The 21,633-nt window shown below is 42.1% G+C and overlaps 1 protein-coding gene across 2 annotated transcripts in view; it reads right to left on the bottom strand.

Annotated features, from left to right (window-relative positions):
* The window catches only part of IQCH (IQ motif containing H), a 257,001-nt gene that overhangs the window by 1,390 nt on the left and 233,978 nt on the right, over positions 1-21,633 (bottom strand). For both annotated transcript variants that reach the window (XM_050795929.1, XM_050795930.1), the window contains 2 exons: positions 9,742-9,803; positions 5,750-5,858 (listed from right to left, as the gene is read on the bottom strand). In XM_050795929.1, the coding sequence (XP_050651886.1) occupies positions 5,750-5,858; positions 9,742-9,803 (171 nt within the window). The remainder of the gene's footprint in view (positions 1-5,749; positions 5,859-9,741; positions 9,804-21,633) is intronic.

Below are 21,633 nucleotides of genomic sequence, written 5' to 3'. Positions count from 1 at the left end.
TATACAATTCAGTGGTTTTTAGTATATTTGCAAGTAACCATCACCACTATGCAATTCCAGAACATTTTCATCATCCCAAACAGAAACTCTGTCCCCATTAGCAGTCACTCCCCATTTCATCCTCCTCCCTCAGCCCCTGGCAACCACTAATCTATTTCTGTCTCTATGAATCTACCTCTTCTGCACATTTCATATAAATGAAACCATACATTATATGACCTTTTGTGAATGGCTTTTTACCTAGCATAATGTTTTCAAGGTTCAGCCATGTTGTAGCATGGATCAGTACTTTATTCCTTTTATAGAGCTGAATAATATCCCATTATATAAAATATTATCCATAGAATATAATAAAATTCACTTATTTCTTAGTTGATGGACATTTGGGTTGTTTCTAATTTTTGGCTATTATGAATATTCCTTCTATTAACATTAATGTACACGTTTTTGTAGGAACATGTTCTCAATATTCTTAGACATATACTTGGAAATGGAATTGCTGGGTCATATGGTAATTTTACACTTAATTTTTTTATAAACTGCCAAACTTTACATATCTGTGATACCATTTTTAATTCTTACCAGCAATATATGAGGGTTCTGGTTTCTCCATATCCTCACCAACACTTGTTATTGCCTTTTTATTTAACTGTAGCCATCTTATTAGGTATGTAATGTTTCATTGTGGCTTTGATTTATATTTCCATAATAACATGATGTTGAGCATTCCTTCATATACTTATTGGCCATTTGTACATCTTTTTTTTTTTTTTTGAGACAGGGTCTTGTTCTATCACCCCAGCTGGAGTGCAGTGGTGTGATTATAACTCGCTTCAGCTATGACCTTCTGGGCTCAAGCAATCCTCCCCCCTCAGCCTCCTGAGCAGCTAGAACTACAGGTGTGTGCCACCATGCCTGGCTAACTAAAAATTTTTTTGTGTGGAGATGAGGTCTTACTATGTTGCCTGGGCTAGTCTCAAACTCCTGGCCTCAAGTGATCCTCCTGCTTTAGCCTGCCAAAGTGCTGGGATTACAGGTGTGAGCCACTGCACTTGGCCTGCGTATCTCCTCTGAAGAAATGTCTATTCAAATCCTTTGCTCCATTTTGAAATTGGATTATTTGTCCTTCTGTAGTTGAGTTGTAAGAGTACTTTGTATATTATGAATACTATGCCTTACTAGATATATGATTTGCAAATATTATTTCCCTTTCTGTGGGCTGCCTTTTACTTTCTTGATAGTGTTCTTTGATGCACGAAGTTTTAAATTTTGATGAAGTCTGATTTATCTATTTTTACTTTGGTTGCTTGTGCTTTAGGCACCATGTCTAAGAAACTATTGCTAACCCAAGGTCATGAAGGTTTATACGTATGTTTTTTCCTGAAAGTTTTACAGTTTTAGCTCTTACATTTAAATATTTGATCCATTTTAATTTTCTTTTTTTTCTTTCTTTCTTTTTTTTTTTTTTTTTTTGAGATGGAGTCTTGGTCTGTTGCCCAGGCTGGAGTGCAGTGGTACGATCTCGGCTCACTGCAACCTTTGCCTCCTGAGTTCAAGTGATTCTCCTGCCTCAGCATCCTGAGTAGCTGGGATTACAGGTGCACGCCACCATGCCTAGCTAATTTTTATATTTTTAGTAGAGACGGGGTTTCACCATGTTGGCCAGGCTGGTCTTGAACTCTTGACCTCAGGTGATCCACCTGCCTCGGCCTCCCAAAGTGCTGGGATTACAGGCATGAGCCACCACGCCCAGCCCATTTTAACTTAATTTTTATATATGATGTAAGGTAGAGGTCCCACTTCCACTTAATATTTGCATGTGCCATTTATTTAAAAATTATTTGTTCTCCATTGAATTGTTTCAGCACCCTTGCCAAAAATTATTGGCCATTATGTATGGGTTTATTTCTGACTCAATTTTATGCCATTGATCTATATCTCTGTTCTTATGCCAGTACCACACTGTCTTGATTACTGTAGCTTTGTAGTAAGTTTTTAAATTGAGAAGTGCGAGTTCTCCAACTTGGTTCTTCTTTTTAATATTATTTTGGTTATTCTGGGCCTCTTATGTTTCCACATTAATTTTAGGATCATCTGGTCAATTTCTGCAAAAAAAGCCAGCTGGGATTTTGATAAGAATTACATTGAATCTATAGATCAATTTGGGAATATCAGCATCTTAGCAATATTGTCTTCTATTGGATGAATACAGACTATCTTTCTGTTTATCTAGGTCTTCTTTAATTTCTTTCACCCATGTCTTGTAGTTTTCATTGCAAAAATCTTGCACTTCTTCTGTTAAATTTATTCCTGGCCAGGCGCGGTGGTTCACGCCTGTAATTCCAGCACTTTGGGAGGCTGAGCGGGTGGATCATGAGGTCAGGAGTTCGAGGTCAGCCTCACCAACATGAAACGCCGTCTCTAATAAAAATATAAAAATTAGCTGGGCGTGGTGGTGCGTGTCTGTAATCCCAGCTACTCAGGAGGCTGAGGCAGCAGAATTGCTTGAACCTGGAAGGCAGAGGTTGCAGTGAGCTGAAATCGCACCACTGCACTCCAGCCTGGGCAACAGTGAGACTCCGTCTCAAAAAAGAAAAAAAGTTATTCTTAGGCCGGGCGCAGTGGCTCACGCCTGTAATCCCAGCACTTTGGGAGGCCGAGGCGGGCGGATCACAAGGTCAGGAGATCGAGACCACGGTGAAACCCCGTCTCTACTAAAAATACAAAAAATTAGCCGGGCGCGGTTGTGGGCGCCTGTAGTCCCAGCTACTCGGGAGGCTGAGGCAGGAGAATGGCGTGAACCCGGGAGGCGGAGCTTGCAGTGAGCCGAGATCTGGCCACTGCACTCCAGCCTGGGCGACAGAGCGAGACTCCGTCTCAAAAAAAAAAAAAAAAAAAAAAAAAAAAGTTATTCTTAAGTATTTTATTCTTTTTGATGCTATTGTAACTTGAATTTTAAAAAAAATTATTTTTGCATTATTCATTACACAAATGCAATTGTCTTTTGTATACTGATTTTATGTCTTATAAACTTGTTGATGGGTTCTTTAGGATTTTCTTTTCTTCCTTTCTTTCTTTCTTTCTTTCTTTCTTTCTTTTTTTTTTTTTTTTGACTAGGTCTTGCTCTGTCACCCAGGCTGGAGTGCAGATCATGGCTCACTGCAGCCTCAGCCTACCCTACTCAAGCCATCTTCCCATCTCAGCCTCCTAGTAGCTGCGACCACAGGTGTGTGCCACCACACCTGGCTAATTTTTTATTTTTTAGATAGGGTCTGCCTATGTTGCCTAGGCTGGTTTCAAACTCCTGGGTTCAAGCAATCCTCTTGCTTCATAGAATTTTCTATTTACAAGAATTTGCCGTTTGCAAATAGAGATACTTTTACTTTTATTTCTTCTTCTTTTCTCCCTCTCCTTCTTCTTAGTAGAGATGAGGTCTTGCTATGTTGCCCAGGCTGGTGTCAAACTCCTGAGTGCAAATAATCCTCCCACCTTGGCCTCCCAAAGTGGTGGGATTACAGGTGGGGCCATTGCACCCAGTGCGTTTTATTTCCTTTTCTTGCCTAATTTCCCTGTCCAGAACCTCCAGTACAATGATGAATAGAGGTGGCAAGAGCAGACACCCTTGTCTTGTTCCTAATCTTTGCAAGAAGGCTTTTGGTTTTGCAACATTAACTATGATGTCAGCTGTGGTTTTTTGGTAGATGTCCTTCTAAGGTTGAGGAAGTGACCTTCTATTTTTACTTAGTTGAATGTTTTTATCAGAAAAGAATGTTAAATTTTGTTAAATGCATTTTCTGCATCATCTTCCTTTTGTTTTTATTCTTACTCTCATCACCCAGACTCACTGCAGCCTCAACTCCTGGGCTCAAATGATTCTCCCACCTCAGCCCCCCAAGTAGTTGTGACTACAGGCATGAGCTACCACACCTGGATAATTTTTGTAATTTTTGTAAAGATGGGGTTTCACCATGTTGCCCAGGCTGGTCTTGAACTCCTGGGTTCAAGTGATCTGCCCACCTCAGCTTTTCAAAGTGCTGGAATTATAGGCATGAGCCACTGTGCCCAGCCGCATCACCTCATCACCTTCCATTTTTATTTAGCCTTTACTTTCCTGGTAAATCCTTGTTTAAAAACTGAAAATACCTAACACAATGCCACTAAGTAGAAGACAGGAAATACTAGCAAAGATGAATCTATTTCACTGCTTCAAGTTTTTGTTATTATACCTATATTACTGAGATTGAAAGTTTTTGCCTTTAGACCTAACATGAGTAAAAATCAAGAAAACAATCATTCATATGAGAAGGCTAGAAACCATGACATAATTAAAAGCTACCTGAGAACATCTGACTTTTGATGATTTTGAAAGTCAGAGAAAGGGCAGAGAAATAGCTTTCATTTTACCAAGGGCGGTTGACTCTGCCAACAGCAAGACAAGCTCAGAATCAACTTAGTCTGAATGCATTTGAGGTTAAAGCATCTGATTCTGATTATTAGCTATATTTGGACAGGCTGAATGGATCAAATGCAGAGAGGCTCCAAGTTTTGCACATGGCACTAACAGATAAGATGATGCTACTAGCTAGCAGGAACTTAAAATGTAAATGATAGGCTGGGCAAGGTGGCTCATGCCTGTAATCCCAGCTCTTTGAGAGGCCAAGGCAGACAATCCCTTGAGCTCAGGAGCTTGAGACCAGCCTAGGCAAGACAGTGAGATATCCCATCTCTGAAAAAAACAAAAACAAAAACAAAACAAAACAAAAAAAACAACAGTAAATGATGAGCATAGATCCCTTAGGACCAGTGAACACTGATGTAACATTTGGTCTATCTTTTCTTGAATCTTCTCAATCATGTAGGGAAAGCAGTGATCATTCTTCCAGCTCATAAAATCATGTTGTTATTGTTACTGTTACTAAAGGAGTTAGGCCCTAGCTTGTATTAAAATTACATTTCTATTAAGCTTTTGTTGGACTTTCCATTTAGGAGGAAAACCACATGCGGTTTCTGATTGTGTCCTTTGAATTAATGAAGGTCTAGGCTGGGAATCAGATTCATACCTTGCTGTTCAATACCACGTGATCATCTCTGTTCAGATAGTGTTTCAGAAACTCCCGTACAGACCTTGTTCCTGTAGTTTAGAGTTTGGAGACTTCTAGTCAATTATATACAACTGGATTTGATGGACCAACATCTTTAAAGGTCATAAGGAGGCTTCTAAAGGTTAGTAGTGAAATAATCCAACCCACGTTGGAGAAACGGGTGGGGTAGATGGCCCACATACATGCTATGTTTTCTGCTTCTCCCTAACACACATTGCTTTCTCAGGTCTTAGAACTTCTCTGGCTCTAGAAACTAGGGCTTCCTAGGAATCACTAGTCAGACCTTGTATTATCTGGAATATAGATAGATAACATTCACAGTTTTTGGTTGTGACAATCTCTGTTTTGGTTCCATTGTGACATTTCAGACTCACGTCCAACATAAGAAAGCTCTGCTATCTTAGGAGCTGGGGTTTGAAAATGGCAGCAAGTTAAAAGTCAACTCTATTTCAAAGAAAAAGTTTCAAACCATTAAATTTAACTAACGGCTTCAGTGGGAACCTTACAGTATTGACCCTGCACACTGTAAAATATGTACTGCTTACAATAAAAAAAAGATGGTTTAGCACTTGTTTACAATACAGCATGAGGTATTTTCAGCCCTTGTATAGAAATTAACCAGAATCGTTAGTTAATTAACACCTCACCTTAAAATTGGTCTCGCCTTGCATATTAGGTGCTGATATTTCTTGATGGATGATGAAGAGATTGCGAGCAAAGGTCATGAGGACCCCCTGGAGATCCTCGCCGATTGTTCTGTTAATGATATCCAAACAAATGAGTTTACCAATGATTCCCCTCACATGCTTAAAAACAATCGCCCTCTCATTTGTGCCTGTCTGGTGATGGAATTTAATGAGTATTTTCAATCTCACAAGGTGGCAATCTTCAGGGAGATATGAAAGATAAGACTCCATTTTAACTTGTCAACAAAAAGGATTTGCCTAATAAATATTTTTTATTAATCAACTTAGCAAAATATAGCAATAGGGTCGGTCATTTCTAGTAAAAGTCTACCACTGAGCTAGGATGTTGTACGAGTTCATTTTAAAAATGGTTTAAGTTCCTTTAGGAGAATGTCACTAAGTGTGATCCTTGCTGAATGATTTCCTTGTCTATGGAGACATTTGCATCTCAGTATTCTGGAGACTTTTTCTGGGGTTTATTTTCTATTTCACGTGTACAAGTGATTCCTACCACTTAATGAGTGTCCTGCCTATTGTCAGAGGAGAATGTGCCCTGTTCATGAACAGCCGTCTTTAGAAACCTGAACATCCACTTTAAGATTTCAGAGACAACTTGCAAACTATCCTGTAGCATTATAGGGCTCCCTATACAAGGTGGTCACTCAGCGTAGGCTTTGTGGTGTAGTGAAAAGAACACTAACTTCAGGATCAGGAGACAGACCACATACTGTGTGACCCAAGCAAATCATTGCCCCTAAGTCTCAGTTTCCTGTCTATAAGGATCAGTTAATTCTGAGGCCCTTCTGTGTTCTAACATTCTCTGGTTCTATGACTGCAGTTAGGGATGAGAATAAGATGGGCAGAAAACAATAGAAAAGGACTAAAGGCTTTCGAGAGGTCCATGTCAGCTGTGCCCTCCCTGAAGGATGCGTGAATAGCAATAACCATCTAGAAGGTACACCAATAGGACTATTTCTACCATTGAAACTAGCCTGCAGGTCAAGGCATCCTTGCCTGAAATCTCAGGTGCAGGTGTAGGGACAGCTGGGCAAGTTCCTTTTGGTAACCAGTCTAATTATTAATTCTGTAGGCTTCAGCATCAAATCCACCTTGCTGCTAGGTCAGTTTGATGACTGGGAGTTTCTCTGTTCATAGAACAGGCTCTTCTTCTATCTCCTACTTTCTGTGATGGTTTTCCTCTTGCCTGGTTCCTCTATGCCCGAGTACCCACCTGCATTGCTCTTCCTGTGGCCCATACCTCAGGAACTCTGCCTCTGCCTTGGTGATGCTACCCCTGTCTCATCCCATCAATTCCAGGACACAAGTGCTGCTCCTGAGTGTCAGCCTCTGCTGGGCTCTGCTGCCTGCTGAAAGGCTTTCCTCATGCCACCCCCTATCAGCCTGGGTCTCCAAAAGTGGCCTCCTGAGTGCCTCTGGTCAAGCTCCCCACGACCTAGCTCTCAGGTTGTCCCTTTACTCTTTGTGGTTGGAACTTTCCTGATGGTATGAGCTGGTTGCTTCTCAGGATGACCTCCAGGCACCTGAATCCTGGGTCCTGTGTTTGGCCTGTCTGGTTGCTCTTCTCCCATCACCCAAAGGGAGCTAACCCCTCCCAGCCTCATCCTATGTACAGAAGGGTTTGTCTGGTTCCAGTCCTGTCCCAGCTTCTCCTTTGCAGTTAATCTTTCATGCCAGCTGGTGCCCAGTAAGACAGAGTTCATATCTCTAGGTTCTGATTTCTAGTTCTTTGTACCTAACTAACACATCTGTCTGAATTCCTGGGCTTAGAAATATACTTGGACCTTGAATGTTTCCTGCTTAATTAGATTCATAACTTGGGAAAAAACAAATTTCTTATTCCCATGCTTGCCAACTTCAAATCCAGATGACTGCTTGGTTCTCCTAGTCCCAGTAATTCCTGGTGGTCTGTGTTCTGCCCAGCTCTGACATCACTGTGTCGTTTGGGGAGAGTGAAATAGGAAGTATTTAATCTCTGATCTTCCAGCTACTAGTGAACTGCTGTCCCCCTTTCCTGGCTTGTCAGCAGTTGACATGCTAGACCACGTTTACCTGTTTACTTGTTTACTGTATGCCCACCCCTCTACAGTGGCAGCTTCCTGAGAGCAGGGCTCATTGCTGTTTCCCCAGCACCTAGAACTGTGCCTGGCACAGTAGATAACATGCTTTCAAATTTTCTGGTAGGGAAAGGTAGGGCAGGGAGGGAGCTGAGGGGCAGAAATCCACTGGGAAGCAAGGGGCTGATCCTTTTCTGCACATGCCCAGAGGCTCTGTTATCATTCTGGATGTGAAGGCCTGCGTAGATAAGATGAAGGCAAGCTTGTTGGGATGTTATGGATTGAGGTCTCATTTCTGTTGCTATCAGGGCAGTGTGACAAATGGGTGAAGATTCCCTAGGAAAGTGACGTTCTTAACAAGACCCAGTAAGTTTTGCATGTTTATGGGATCTTGGGGAAAGATTGAAACTCGAGGGGAGGACTCAAACAGCCAGCTTCCCTTCCCAGGTGATGGGAAGCATTTGAGACTGTAAGTGCCAGATTAAACTGTAGCCACATTCTAGTTCCAAAGGGGAAGGAACCAGAACATTTGCCTAAGTTCAAAAGGATCGATGAGGGTGAATATCACTGTATTGATAATGGTCTGTTATAGCTGACAATGCTTTGGCAGAACAAAGGACTATACTTTGGATAGGGAAGTTGAGGCCTGTCCTATGCAGCCATTTGCTTGTTGTAGTGTGTACCTCTTTGGATCAGTTTCCAGGAGACTGACCATAGTAGGGTGGAGCAGAGGTTGGGGAGGGAAGGACTGAGGCCACATAGGAACATTAATGCTTAGTAGAGGAATTGGATCTTATTTGGTTAGTGTTTATGAGACCAGATCTTTGTGTACATGTTTCTGTGTGTTTCAGTGTGAGGCCACAATGTCTACACTGCTGTAGGTTACAAGGAAGAGAAATACAGGGCAGAGACCGTTTCCCAATTAGGTAGGATGACTTAAAGGTACCAAGTAACCATGTGCCAAGATACGAAATAAGAGATGACTCAAGGTTGTGGCTCTAAAATTCTGAGTCCCAGATAGGAGACAACTTTGCTAGACTCCAAAATATCCCAGAGGGAAATCTGGGAGAAATGCGGAAGCCTCCGGGTGTTGCCAGCAGTCTGTGCTCAGCACATGCGTACCTTGAGAAGATTGCGCCCGGGATGAAACTGGATCTGAGGAGGAGCTACAGATCCTGCCTGTTGTGGGGACATCGTGTGAAGTCACCAGAGCACAGAGCACTTTTCTAAGTATGCCAGAATGACAACTGCCTTCCACACTCAGGACAACTGAGCTGGGTCCCCATAGTGAGAGCTGATGTGCCTTATCTGTGTATGCATTTGGGTATAATATGTTGTTAAGTCTAAACTTTACCCATCAATTTTAGATAATTAATCAATTATATTTATAAACCCCCATTGACACATCTAAAGTCATTTTATAAAATACTTAGGCCGGGCGCAATGGCTCACGCCTGTAATCCCAGCACTTTGAGAGGCCAAGGCGGGCGCATCACGAGGTCAAGAGATCGAGACCATCCTGGCCAACACAGTGAAACCCCATCTCTATTAAAAATACAAAAATTAGCTGGGCATGGTGGTGCATGCCGTAATCCCAGCGACTCGGGAGGCTGAGGCAGGAGAATCGCTTGAACCCGGGAGGTGGAGGTTGCAGTGAGCTAAGATTGTGCCACTGCACTCCAGCCTAGGCAACAGAGCAAGGCTCCGTCTCAAAAAAAAAAAAAATAAAAATAAAATAAAATACCTGAAGATCTAAATAAAGATAGACTTCTAATAAATCAGCATGCTGATTAAAATGCATGAGAAGCATCATTCTTGTTAGCCGTGATTGTCTATTTCCTTAGCTTGTTTCAACTCACAGATACACTTCATACTCACAACATTCCCAACTTGTGTCTCTTCATGTGCTCATATAATATAAAAACAGTTCCTTGCCTGTCCTGTAAAATTTCAATGGGGAGAAAAGAAATAGTATATTATCTCAGAAACAAAGTACAGAAAATGTTACTGGCACAGAAAGACTACTAAGATTGATTTGATTTGAATCTAGAGTTACCTTCAGATATTATGAGAACACATTTGAAAAGGCTGTCTCAATTTGGAGTAAGTATGTCCTAGAAGAGTGCTTTTTGAGTATGATCCTCAGAACACCTGCATCAGAATCATCTAGTGTGCTTGTTAAAAAGGCATTTTCATGGGCATCATCCAAGCTCAGAAGACTTGGCAGGCAATCTGTCTTTTACCTCACTTCTTGGATGATTCTTGTGTACATCAAAATTTGAAAACCACTGTTCTAAGAGTGATAGGTTAAAAACATACAGGGTAGGCTGGGCACAGTGGCTCATGCCTATAATCCCAGCACTTTGGGAGGCTGAGGCGGGAGAATTGCTTGAACCCGGGAGGCAGAGGTTGCAGTGAGCCGAGATGGCGCCACTGCACTCCAGCCTGGGTGACAGATGAGCACTTTGGGAGTCCGAGGCAGGCGGATCAAGAGGACAGGAGTTCGAGACCAGCCTGGCCAACATGGTGAAACCCCGTCTTTCCTAAAAATACAAAAAATTAGCTGGGCATGGTGGTGGGCGCCTGTAATCCCAGCTACTTCAGAGGCTGAGGCAGGAGAATCACTTGAACCTGGGAGGCAGAGGTTTCAGTGAGCCGAGGTCATGCCATTGCACTCCAGCCTGGGCAACGAGAGTGAAACTCTGTCTCAAAAAAAATTTTATATATATATATATGGTAGCAATTTGTTCTGTGGAAAGAAATTTGTACTTCAATGGGAAACTATATGTTGTCTATAGCAGGGGTCTTCAATCCCTGGGCTGCAGACTGGTACCAGATTGGTCTCAGATAGGTCTGTGGCTTGTTAGGAACCGGGCCACACAGCAGGAAGTGAGCAGCAGGCAAGCAAATATTACCACCGGAGCTCCGTCTCCTGTCAGATCAGAGGTGGCATTAGATTCTCATAGGAGCAGGAAACCTATTGTTAACTGTACAAACAAGGGATCTAGGTTGCATGCTCCTTATGAGAATCTAACTGATGCCTGATGATCTGAGGTAGAACAGTTTCATTCTGAAACCATACTCCCTCTACCCACCTCCATGTCCATGGAAAAATCATCTTCCATGAAACTGGTCCCTGGTGCCGAAAAGGTTGGGGATTGCTGGTCTATAGCACTCCCTGCTGCCTTATCAGATTGATTCTATGGGAGATATTTTACAATTCTGTAAAGTGTAGGTAACTGATAGACAAGCAAATTCTGTCCAGTCTGGTAAAGTTGATTTCCCTTTCCTGCTCCCTTGTGGAAAAACCTATTTTGCCTCCATTTGCTAATTTCAATATTCCTGAGCTATAAAGATGTCTGTTTTGGGATTCTCTTTTGAACCCGTTTTAATATCTGCCTAGTTCCCTCTTTTTGTTTGTTTTGTTTTCTGGAGACAGGGTCTCACTCTCACCCAGGCTAGAGTTCAGTGACTCAATCACAGCTCACTGCAGCCTCGACCTCCCCAAGCTCAGGTGATCCTCCCACCTCAGCTTCCTGAGTACTGGGGACCACAGGCATGTGCCACCACACAGCTAAGTTTTGTGTATGTTTTTCAGTAGAGATAGGGTTTTGCCATGTTGCTTAGGCTGGTCTCGAACTCCTGGGCTCAAGTGATCCTCCCAGCCTCATCCTCCCAAAGTACTGGGATTGCAGGCATGAGCCACTGTGCCTGGCAATTCTTTCTGTAAATAAAATCTTTATCATGTGTTTATTTTTATATCTGTATGAGAGGCATGGCTTTACCTTTTTTTTTTTTTAATTATCTTGTAACAGTTTTCTCCAAATAAATAAGAGGTAACCCTGGAGATGTCCAACAGTGGAAATGACTGCCTTGTGAAGTTGTGAACTTCCCTTCACTGGAAAGCTCAAAAAAAGGAAATTATAGGCCGGGCGCGGTGGCTCAAGCCTGTAATCCCAGCACTTTGGGAGGCCGAGACGGGCGGATCACGAGGTCAGGAGATCGAGACCATCCTGGCTAACACGGTGAAACCCCGTCTCTACTAAAAAATACAAAAAACTAGCCAGGCGAGGTGGTGGGCGCCTGTAGTCCCAGCTACTCGGGAGGCTGAGGCAGGAGAATGGTGTAAACCCGGGAGGCGGAGCTTGCAGTGAGCTGAGATCCGGCCACTGCACTCCAGCCTGGGTGACAGAGCAAGACTCTGTCTCAAAAAAAAAAAAAAAAAAAAAAAAAAAAAAAGGAAACTATATTCTGGGGCTTTGGTAAAAGAAATCACATGCCAGAATTATGACCACTCATCAACTTCCCACTTTATCAGGAAATCTGAGCTTTGGGACAGACAGTGGACTAAACAGTGGCTGCCAACGCTGGCTGCACATTAGAGTCATCTAATGCCTGGGCCCTACTTCCAGAAATACTGACTTATTTGGTCTTGGGTGGGCCATGGACGTAGGGCCATGCTGAGTCATATTGGAGCCCAAGGCAAAGGAAAAAATCAGTAATCTGGTCCTGTTTTCATTAAAAATTTTGATATTTTATTCATAATGAATTTTTTGCAGTAATGTTGATTGTTAAAATATTGCACTAAAATATTAGTTATCTTTATTAATGAGGGTTTTGTGTGTATGTGTGTGTTTGTGTTTCCTTAAATTTTGTGCTCAGGAAGAGTGCCTCACTTGCCTTACCCTAATTGCAGCCCTGCATGAGCATCTGCATTCTTTTTGTTTTTGAGATGGAGTCTCACTCGGTCACCCAGGCTGGAGTGCAGTGGCGCGATCTTGGCTCACTGCAACCTCCACCTCCTAAGTTCAAGCAATTCTCCTTTCTCAGCCTCTCAAGTAGCTGGGACTACAGGCGCATGGCACCACACCTGGCTAATTTTTGTATTTTTAGTAGCGACGGGATTTCACCATGTTGGTCAGGCTAGTCTCAAACTCCTGACCTCAGGTGATCCACCTGCCTCAGCCTCCCAAAGTGCTGGCATTACAGGCGTGAGCCACCGTGCCTGGCCGGCATCTGCATTCTTTAAAGCTCCTCACTGAGGTCACTCATGGGCAGCCAGGGTTGAGAACCACTGCCTAGTACATCTCTGGCATCCCTTACTGGGCTGTCCAGTATGGTAGCCAATATCCACATGAGGCAACTGAGAAGTTGAAATGCTAGTAGTACAAATTGAGATGTGTCATGGCTTTCAAAGCCTTAGTACAAAAAAAGTAGGAATATCTCAGTAATTTTCATACTGATTACATGTTGAAATGTTCAATATACTGTATTAAATAAAACATATTTTAAAAATTAACCTTACCTATTTCTTTAATTTTTAAAAAATGTTGCTCCAAGAAAATTTTGAATTATCTCTGTGGTTTATTACATTAGTGGTTTTCATTATATTTCTATTGGACAGTGCTATTCTAGGGACCTATGGTTAACATAAATATAACAAATCCTTTCCAACAAGTGGTTCCCATTTCATAAGTTTATAACCCCCTTTTAAAAAATAGTTCTATATTGAGAAGGAGCATCAGCAATAATCTGGCATCAAATCCCCATATGCAGAACAAGTTCACAGAGGTTTCATTTCCAGGGATATGTGGGGTGTTTAATGGATTTTTTTTTTCCTTCTGGGAATAGAATGCTTGGTTGGCAGAGACTTTCCTTTCAATACTTTAAAATTATGTTCCCATTGTCTTCTAGCTTTCGTAGATTATGTTGAAAACTGGCTGGGATTGGTGGCTCACGCCTGTAATCCCAGCACTTTGGGAGGCCGAGGTGGGCGGATCACGAGGTCAGGAGTTTGAGACCAGCCTGGCCAGCATGGTGAAACCCTGTCTCTACTAAAAATACAAAAAAAAAAAAAAAAATTAGCCAGGCATGGTGCCACGCACCTGTAGTCCCAGCCACTCAGGAGGCTGAGGTAGGAGAGAATTGCTTGAACTTGGCAGGCAGAGGAGGTTGCAGTGAGCCAAGATCACGCCAGCCCAGGAGACAGTGCAAGACTCCATCTCAAAAAAAAAGAGAAGAGAAGAGAAGAGAAAAGAAAACTTAGCTAGCAGTCTTATTGCTCATTTGAAGGTCAGGTAATTATATTTTTTCTAGCTACTTTTAAGATTTTCTGTTTCTTGGCCGGGCGCGGTGGCTCACGCCTGTAATCCCAGCACTTTGGAAGGCTGAGGTGGGCTGATCATGAGGTCAAGAGATTGAGACCATCCTGACCAACATGGTGAAACCCCGTGTCTACTAAAAATACACAAACTAGCTGGGCATGGTGGCGCGTGCCTGTAGTCCCAGCTACTCAGGAGGCTGAGGCAGGAGAACTGCTTGAACCCCGGAGGTGGAGGTTGCAGTGACCCGAGATTGCGCCACTGCACTCCAACCTGGTGACAGAGCGAGACTCCGTCTCAAAAATAAAAATAAAAATAAAAGATTTTCTGTTGCTCTTCAATTTTTAGGAGTATAATCATGATGTTCCCAGGTGTGATTTTCCTTATATTTATCTTGCCTGAGATTTTTAGTGCTTTTTGAATGAGGTTGGATATGCGTTTTGATGTCTTTCACGAGTTGTAGGAAATTCCCAGCCAGTATTTATATAAAATCACTCCCTCCTCTCCTTGTGGAACACTAATTGCAGGAAAGTTAAAGATGGTTTCCTCCATGTTGCATGTATCTCTGAAGCCTTTTTCTACATTTTCATCATTTTCTCCCTCTGTGTGTAAGTTGGCATTTTTTTTCTACTGGCTTGTTTTCTAGTTCGCTAGTCATTTGTTCTGATAACCTATTAAATTCATATATTAAATTATTAATTTTGTCACACTAATTTTTGGTTCCAGAATTTCCATTTGGGTTAAAAAACTGATTCTAGGTCTTTGGTGACATGAATATATTACAAACATATATGTTTTCTTGAACATATTAGTCCTAGCTATTTTAAAGTCCCTGTCTTTAAACTCTATTCCTGCTGGGAATAGGATGCCTGGCTGGCAGAGACTTTTCTTTCAATACTTTAAAATTATGTTCCCATTCTCTTCTAGCTTTCATAGATTGTGTTGAAAAGTGGCCAGGATTGGTGGAGTTATGAGTCACCTGTGGATCTTTTTCTATTTTTCCCCTTTGTTTTCAATGATTTGGTCCCTCTTTTAGTATACCTTATGGTTTTTTATTGGATGATGGTCATTAAAGATGGAAAATTGTAGCAGCTCTAGATAACATCTTCCTTCAAAGAGGGTTAAATTTTTGTTTTTGGCAGACAAGTAGAGTACTGACAGCTCATCTTGATGTATCAAGCGTTTATTTTATTTTATTTTGTTTTGTTTTATTTTATTTTATTATTTTATTATTTTTTGAGATGGAGTCTTACTATGTCACCCAGGTTGGAGTGCAATGGCATGATCTCGGCTCACTGCAACCTCCACCTGCCAAGTTCAAGCAATTCTCCTACCTCAGCCTCTTGAGTAGCTGGGACTACAGGTGTGCACTGCCATCCCTGGCTAATTTTTTTTTTTGTATTTTCAGTAGAGACAGGGTTTCACCATGCTGGCCAGGCTGGTCTGGAACTCCTGACCTCGTGATCCACCTGCCTTGGCCTCCCAAAGTGCTGGGATTATAGGTGCGAGCCACAGTGCTCGGCCCCTGATTTTATTTTATTTTTGTATTTAAAAGTTTTTTTTTGAGACTGTGTCTCACTCTGTCGCCCAGGCTAGAATGCAGTGGCGTGATCACAGCTCACTGTAGCCTCGAGTTCCCAGGCCCAAGAGATTCTCCCATCTCAGCCTCCCAAGTAGCCAGGACTACAGGTGTGTGCCACCATGCCCTGCTAATTTTTGTATTTTTGGTGGAGACAGGGTTTTGCCATGTTGCCCAGGCTGGCCTTGAACTCCTGGGCTCAAGCAATCTACCTACCTCAGCTCCCAATCCCATGCCTGGGATTACAGGCATAAGCCACCACGCCTGGACTAAGGGTTGATTTTAGCTGTTGTTGGACCTGGTCTATTTAAAGGTTTTCCCTCACGCTTTGTGTTTAGTTTTTTCTGCTAGGAAAGTGTACTTACTCCTAGAGTTTGGTCCTTTAGCAGTCTCCACTGGAAACTTGAGGTGTTTATTAGGACCCTTTCAATTTAGCAGGACAGGAACTCCAATCTCTTCCCAACAGCATGTGACTTTTGAAATATCTGCCAGATCTTTAGCCTCCCAGCTACTGTCACATTTTTCCCACGGATTTGCTGGAGTCTTGAGCTGTTCATTCCACCAGGTATGAGTCAATTAGGGGTTTAAATGGCATCCATACGTGAAATTTTTGGGCTCATTTCCCTTTGATCATCTTTGCTCTAGGATTTTGGATCTCAAGTCTCAAACAGTTTGACAGTTTTGAACTCCAGTCTCTGTTGCCTCCCAGCACTTTGGGAGGCTGAGGCGAGCGGATCACCAGGTCAAGAGATCAAGGTCATGAGGTCAAGAAAAAAATCTGTTTAGATTTACTTCCTAACACATTTTTAAATGTCCTTTAAAACTTGGGGGAATATGGCACTCACCTTAGATGCTTCTGTTCTTTCTTTCTTTATTTATTTTTTTTAGAGACAGAGTCTTGCTTTGTCGCCCAGGCTGGAGTGCAGTAGCATGATTTTGGCTCACTGCAACCTCCACCTTCTGGGTTCAAATGATTCTTGTGCCTCAGCCACCAGAGTATCTGGGATTAGAGAGATGGGCCATCGCGCCCACCTAATTTTTGTATTTTTAGTAGAGATGGGGTTTTGCTATGTTGGTTAGGCTGGTCTCAAACTCCTGGCCTAAAGTGATCTGCCCACCTCGACCTCCCAAAATGTTGGGATTACAGGCGTGAGTCACCGTGACTGGCCCTTCTGTTCTTTTAAGACTATTTTAGTTGCCCTTCAATACCTTCAAGGAGTTGTTTTATATATCTATCCAGCCTTTATAATCATTTTTAGTGAAAGAGTTAGTTGGTTGCAAGATACCTTGTCATAGTCAGAATGTCTAGATTTGGCAGGACATTTATAACTTTCTAAGAAAGGTGACCAGGAATATTCTTAGCCTTCATCCAGAGGAAACAACAGAAATGAAAGGCTTACACAAAGCTGTTTTTCCTTATCCCATAAAACAATTCCATATTTTATTTTACATGTGAGAGATGTAAGAGTGTACCCTTAGGCAGCTACCGAAAGTAAACCTCAATGTTAGCAAAATTTTCCCAGGCAACTGCAATCTACTTACATACCCCAGTATCTCCCTTAACAATATGCTCATGTGTTACTACCTGGCTATCAGATTCTCAATTGCTATCCTACTCAGGCCCATTTCCCAGGTAGCATCTTAGGTTATAGATCTTTTTGTTTGCATTTATCCATCTTTCTCCCCGCTCAATGATATTTAAAATTTTACTTCTGTGTAAAATTCTTTTCAAGCTAGTTATTAGAAAGCACCATAATACATAATTTTTTTTACTAGTAAACTTGCAAAGTGATTTAACATTTTAAGTCTCAGCTTCCTCATTTACAATATCAGAATGAAAATGTCTACCTTTCAAAGTTATTGCAAGAATGAAACAAAATGTGTGAAAATATTTAACAAGGTATAAAATGCTATCAAACAGAAATAACTATGGGTGATCCATGATATCTTCTAGATCAGGTCTGGCTCTCTTGATCTGAAAAGCCATGAACCAGAAAGAAAAAAACCAAAATTATCTATTCAGCCCTCACTCTTCAAAAACTGGTGGAACAGGACTGGGTAACTGCACTAAATGGGTAACTTCCATTTGGAAAGAGAAACAATGAGAGAGAAACAGAAGACAGGACTTTGTAGTAATTCTGATATTCCACTGGGCAGACATTTCCAGGGCCCCTATCCTTTGGGTGGGAAATGTTCCTTGATTAGCTCTGATCCCAATTGCTTCATGAGCTTAGACACTATTCTTTGTGGTCCTTGACTCTGCCTTCTGAGATTTTATTTATTTTTCCTAATTGTCCTTGGGCCACATCTGAAGTGGATACTAGAGATTATATTTTCCTTAGCGATTTTTTAAGAGATGGGATCTTGCCATGTTGCCCAGGCTGGTCTTGAACTCCTGGCCTCAAGTGAGCGGTCCCCCTGCCTCAACCTCTTGAGCAGCTAGGATTACAGGCACAAGCCATCCTTAGCAATTTTAAAACTTTCTCACCCACTTCCTGCCTGTAGATAGTTAAGGGCCCAAGGGTTGTTTAAAGTCTTAAGCAGCGACAGTCTCTTTTAATCCAGACTGAGATTTCTCTTGACATTGAGTTCTTTAAGGAACTTAGTTGGTTTCTAATCTGTTTGATTTCAATCAGCTACAAGTACCAATAGCTACAACATGGAGTTCTTTTCTAGATACTTCTTAAATTTTCTATATTTCTTTGCTTTCTTGCTTCTATGCCTCTCTCTTAATTTCAGTTATCTTAAGACTATCAGGCTTCAGTAGGAGAGCTATACCCTTTTTCTTTTTACTCTTTTGTTCTGTTCTCTTTTTCCGGAGAGAGTCTTTCTAAATGAAAATATGTACTTGATAAGGTTTGGCTGTGTCCCCACCCAAATCTCATCTTGAATGTAGTTCTCATAATCCCCACGTGTCATGGGAGGAACCCAGTGGGAGGTAACTGAACCATGGGAGTGGTTACCCTTATACTGTTCTCATGATAGTGAGTTCTCTACTCGATCTGATGATTTCATAAGGGGATGTTCCCCCTTTGCTCAGCACTTCTTTCTCCTGCCATCAGGTGAAGAATGTGTTTGCTTCCCCTTCCGCCATGATTGTAAGTTTCCTGAGACCTCCCCAGCCATGCAGAACTGGGAGTCAATTAAACCTCCTTCTTTTATAAATTACCCAATCTTGGGTATTCTTCATAGCAGCATGAGAATGGACTAATACAGTACTGGATGCCGTAATCTTTGTTGGATTCATACTCTAAGATACTTTAATTCAGAGGTTTTAATAGTAGGTTGTAGTCATGCCTTTAATTTGACTCATATTGCAGGGCTGAGTTTTAATTGATTTTGGTTGTGTAAATAAATGCCTTTTCAATTTTTAAAATTCTCATTTTTGAGCTTTAAAATCAGTTCAGTTTTTCCCATTTTGCAAAGTGCCGAATTTCTGGGATCTCTCTATTCCCTTTCATTTCTGCTTGCAAGATGTCTGATTCATTTAGAAGCTCATAATTTTTGTATAATACCTTGCCAAATGCAGTCAGCAATGCCCAATATGAACCATTAACACTAACATTTCCAACTGTTTCTCCTAGAGCTGTAGGTACATTAAGTATATTATTTGCCTTCCAAGTAATTGCAGGTATCAATTTTGCCAAATATTTCACCACCTCATAACATGAATTGTCATCCTTCTGGTTTCTATTAACAGTTTCCCAGCCACTCATTGCCTGACCACCAAGCCAGTACCAAAATTTTAGGTTTCTGTTTTAGGAGCATCTTCTTTTGATATTAATTTCTGTATCAACCTGGTTAGGCTGGGTTACGTTGCAGTAATTCAACAAAATTACTGGTTGTTTCTAACAACGAAAGCTGCAGTTCTTGGTCCTGCTCCATTTCCTACATGGGTTGGCATGGGTCTTTGATCACTGTGAGTATATGCAGTGACCCAGACTGAAGGAGGCTCTGTCTCAATGTGTTTCCGTGATTTCCAAGGCAGGAAAAAGGATATGGCAACTCAGGAAGTGGCTCCTACAGGCTTCTGCATAACAAGCACACGTATTACCTCTGCTTATATTTCACTGGCCAAAGCAAGTTATGTGGCCATGCCCAACTTCAGGAGGAGGGCTGAGGAAATACAATTTCGTTATGTGCCTGGAAGGAGGAGAATCAATATTTGTGAGCAGCTCAAATGATTCCCACCATGGCAATACCCTGGCCAGAGGAAATGATTGCTGGTGACTGTGGAGCTATGTAGGATGGTGGCACACTGCCTGTGTATGTGTGACACCAGCCCTGCCCCACACTGGTGCAGGCAGTAAACGTGACGCCTTTCTCCATATGGCTTTCATTACAACTTCATTTCATTAGGAAGTCAGTGGGGGTATTCTGCAGCATTAGAAAAATACCCGGAATGAGATCCACCAAGTTGCTTACAAACTCAGCAATGCTCCCTTCCCATATGCGTCAAGGAAAAATAAACTCATAGAGTGATCTAATTTCCCCTTTTTTTCCCCTGGGACTTTGGACAAGAACATCATTTGAAAGTCTGTGATCATAATGGGAAGAAAAAACACTGCTGAGAATAAGGACTTTTGAGGATTCTTCTTTCGGTAGCACTGACAATGATGTGTTATTAATGTTACTTTCTTTTTCTGGAACGAGCACCCACATTAAACTCACCCAAGAGTGGGAGCAGGTTACTCTGGAATTCGGGTAAATGATCTTGTTTTTAGACTCAGCATAACCCAAAAAGGCAATAAAATTTTAGGGCAATTGCTAAACTTTTTTTTTCTCCTTTTTAATGTAGAGATAGTCATAGGGGCTATGAAAAGAAGTCTGTGTTTCTCCAGCTGAAGAATACATAAGAGGTACCTAGAGGGGATATATTGGAAATAGATTCCAGAATTCTTATTGGACTGGGTTGGTAATATTTTAGAAATAGAGACAGTTGGTGGGAAACAGTCCTTAGGGGGAGAAAGGGCTTATATAGGGGACACCTTGTGTAAGACGAAGAATCATGCTTGACTTTGTAGACAATTATGGGTTCAAATGTCAGTTTCACAAAATTCCTGGCTGTATGACCCTGGGAAAGTGCTTAAAATCTTTAAGCCTAAAGTCCTCACTGTAATATGGTAGAAATAACACCTTCTGGCCGGGCGCGGTGGCTCAAGCCTGTAATCCCAGCACTTTGGGAGGCCGAGACGGGCGGATCACGAGGTCAGGAGATCGAGACCACCCTGGCTAACCCGGTGAAACCCCGTCTCTACTAAAAAAATACAAAAAACTAGCCAAGCGAGGTGGCAGGCGCCTGTAGTCCCAGCTACTCGGGAGGCTGAGGCAGGAGAATGGCGTAAACCCGGGAGGCGGAGCTTGCAGTGAGCCGAGATCCGGCCACTGCACTCCAGCCTGGGCGACACAGCGAGACTCCGTCTCAGGAAAAAAAAAAAAGAAAGAAAGAAAGAAAAAAAAAAGAAATAACACCTTCTTACAGGACAGGCATGAAGAATAAATGAGATAATGAAGTAAAGTGCTCGGCTCAGAGGCCAGTATGCAGTAGGCACTCCATAAATGCTGGTTCACCACTTACCATCCAAGAAAAGGCAATTAAGACAGCAAGTGAAGAGTCCTGAGCAGGGATGGACCCCAGGGTCTGAAAAGATGAAAACTCATCTCAGGAAAAATAAAGCAAGGATACTGCCGGAGAATTTCCAAAATGTTCAAATAGTCATGTGAATCCTCAGATTTTTATGACTCAACGTCTTCCCTCTTTTCTTGTATGTCTTCCCTCTTTTCTTGTACTTCCGTTTATTATCTGCGCCTTTTCTTTTTTCATTTCTTTTTCTTTTTCTTTTTTTTTTTGAGATGGAGTCTTGCTCTGTTGACAGGCTGGAGTGAAGTGGCCTGATCTTGGCTCACTGCAACCGCTGCCTCCCGGGTTCAAGCCATTCTCCTGCCTCGGCCTCCCAAGTAGCTAGGATTCTAGGCGCCTGCCAACACACCCAGCTAATTTTTGTATTTTTAGTACAAACGGGGTTTCACCATGTTGGCCAGGATGGTCTCGATCTCCTGATCTCATGATCCGCTCGCCTCGGCCTCCCA

This window comes from Macaca thibetana, chromosome 7, assembly GCF_024542745.1.
Source record: "Macaca thibetana thibetana isolate TM-01 chromosome 7, ASM2454274v1, whole genome shotgun sequence".
Taxonomy (NCBI): Eukaryota; Metazoa; Chordata; class Mammalia; order Primates; family Cercopithecidae; genus Macaca; species Macaca thibetana.
Note: the sequence above shows the minus strand (reverse complement) of the source record. Positions and strands in the feature narration are given on the sequence as shown.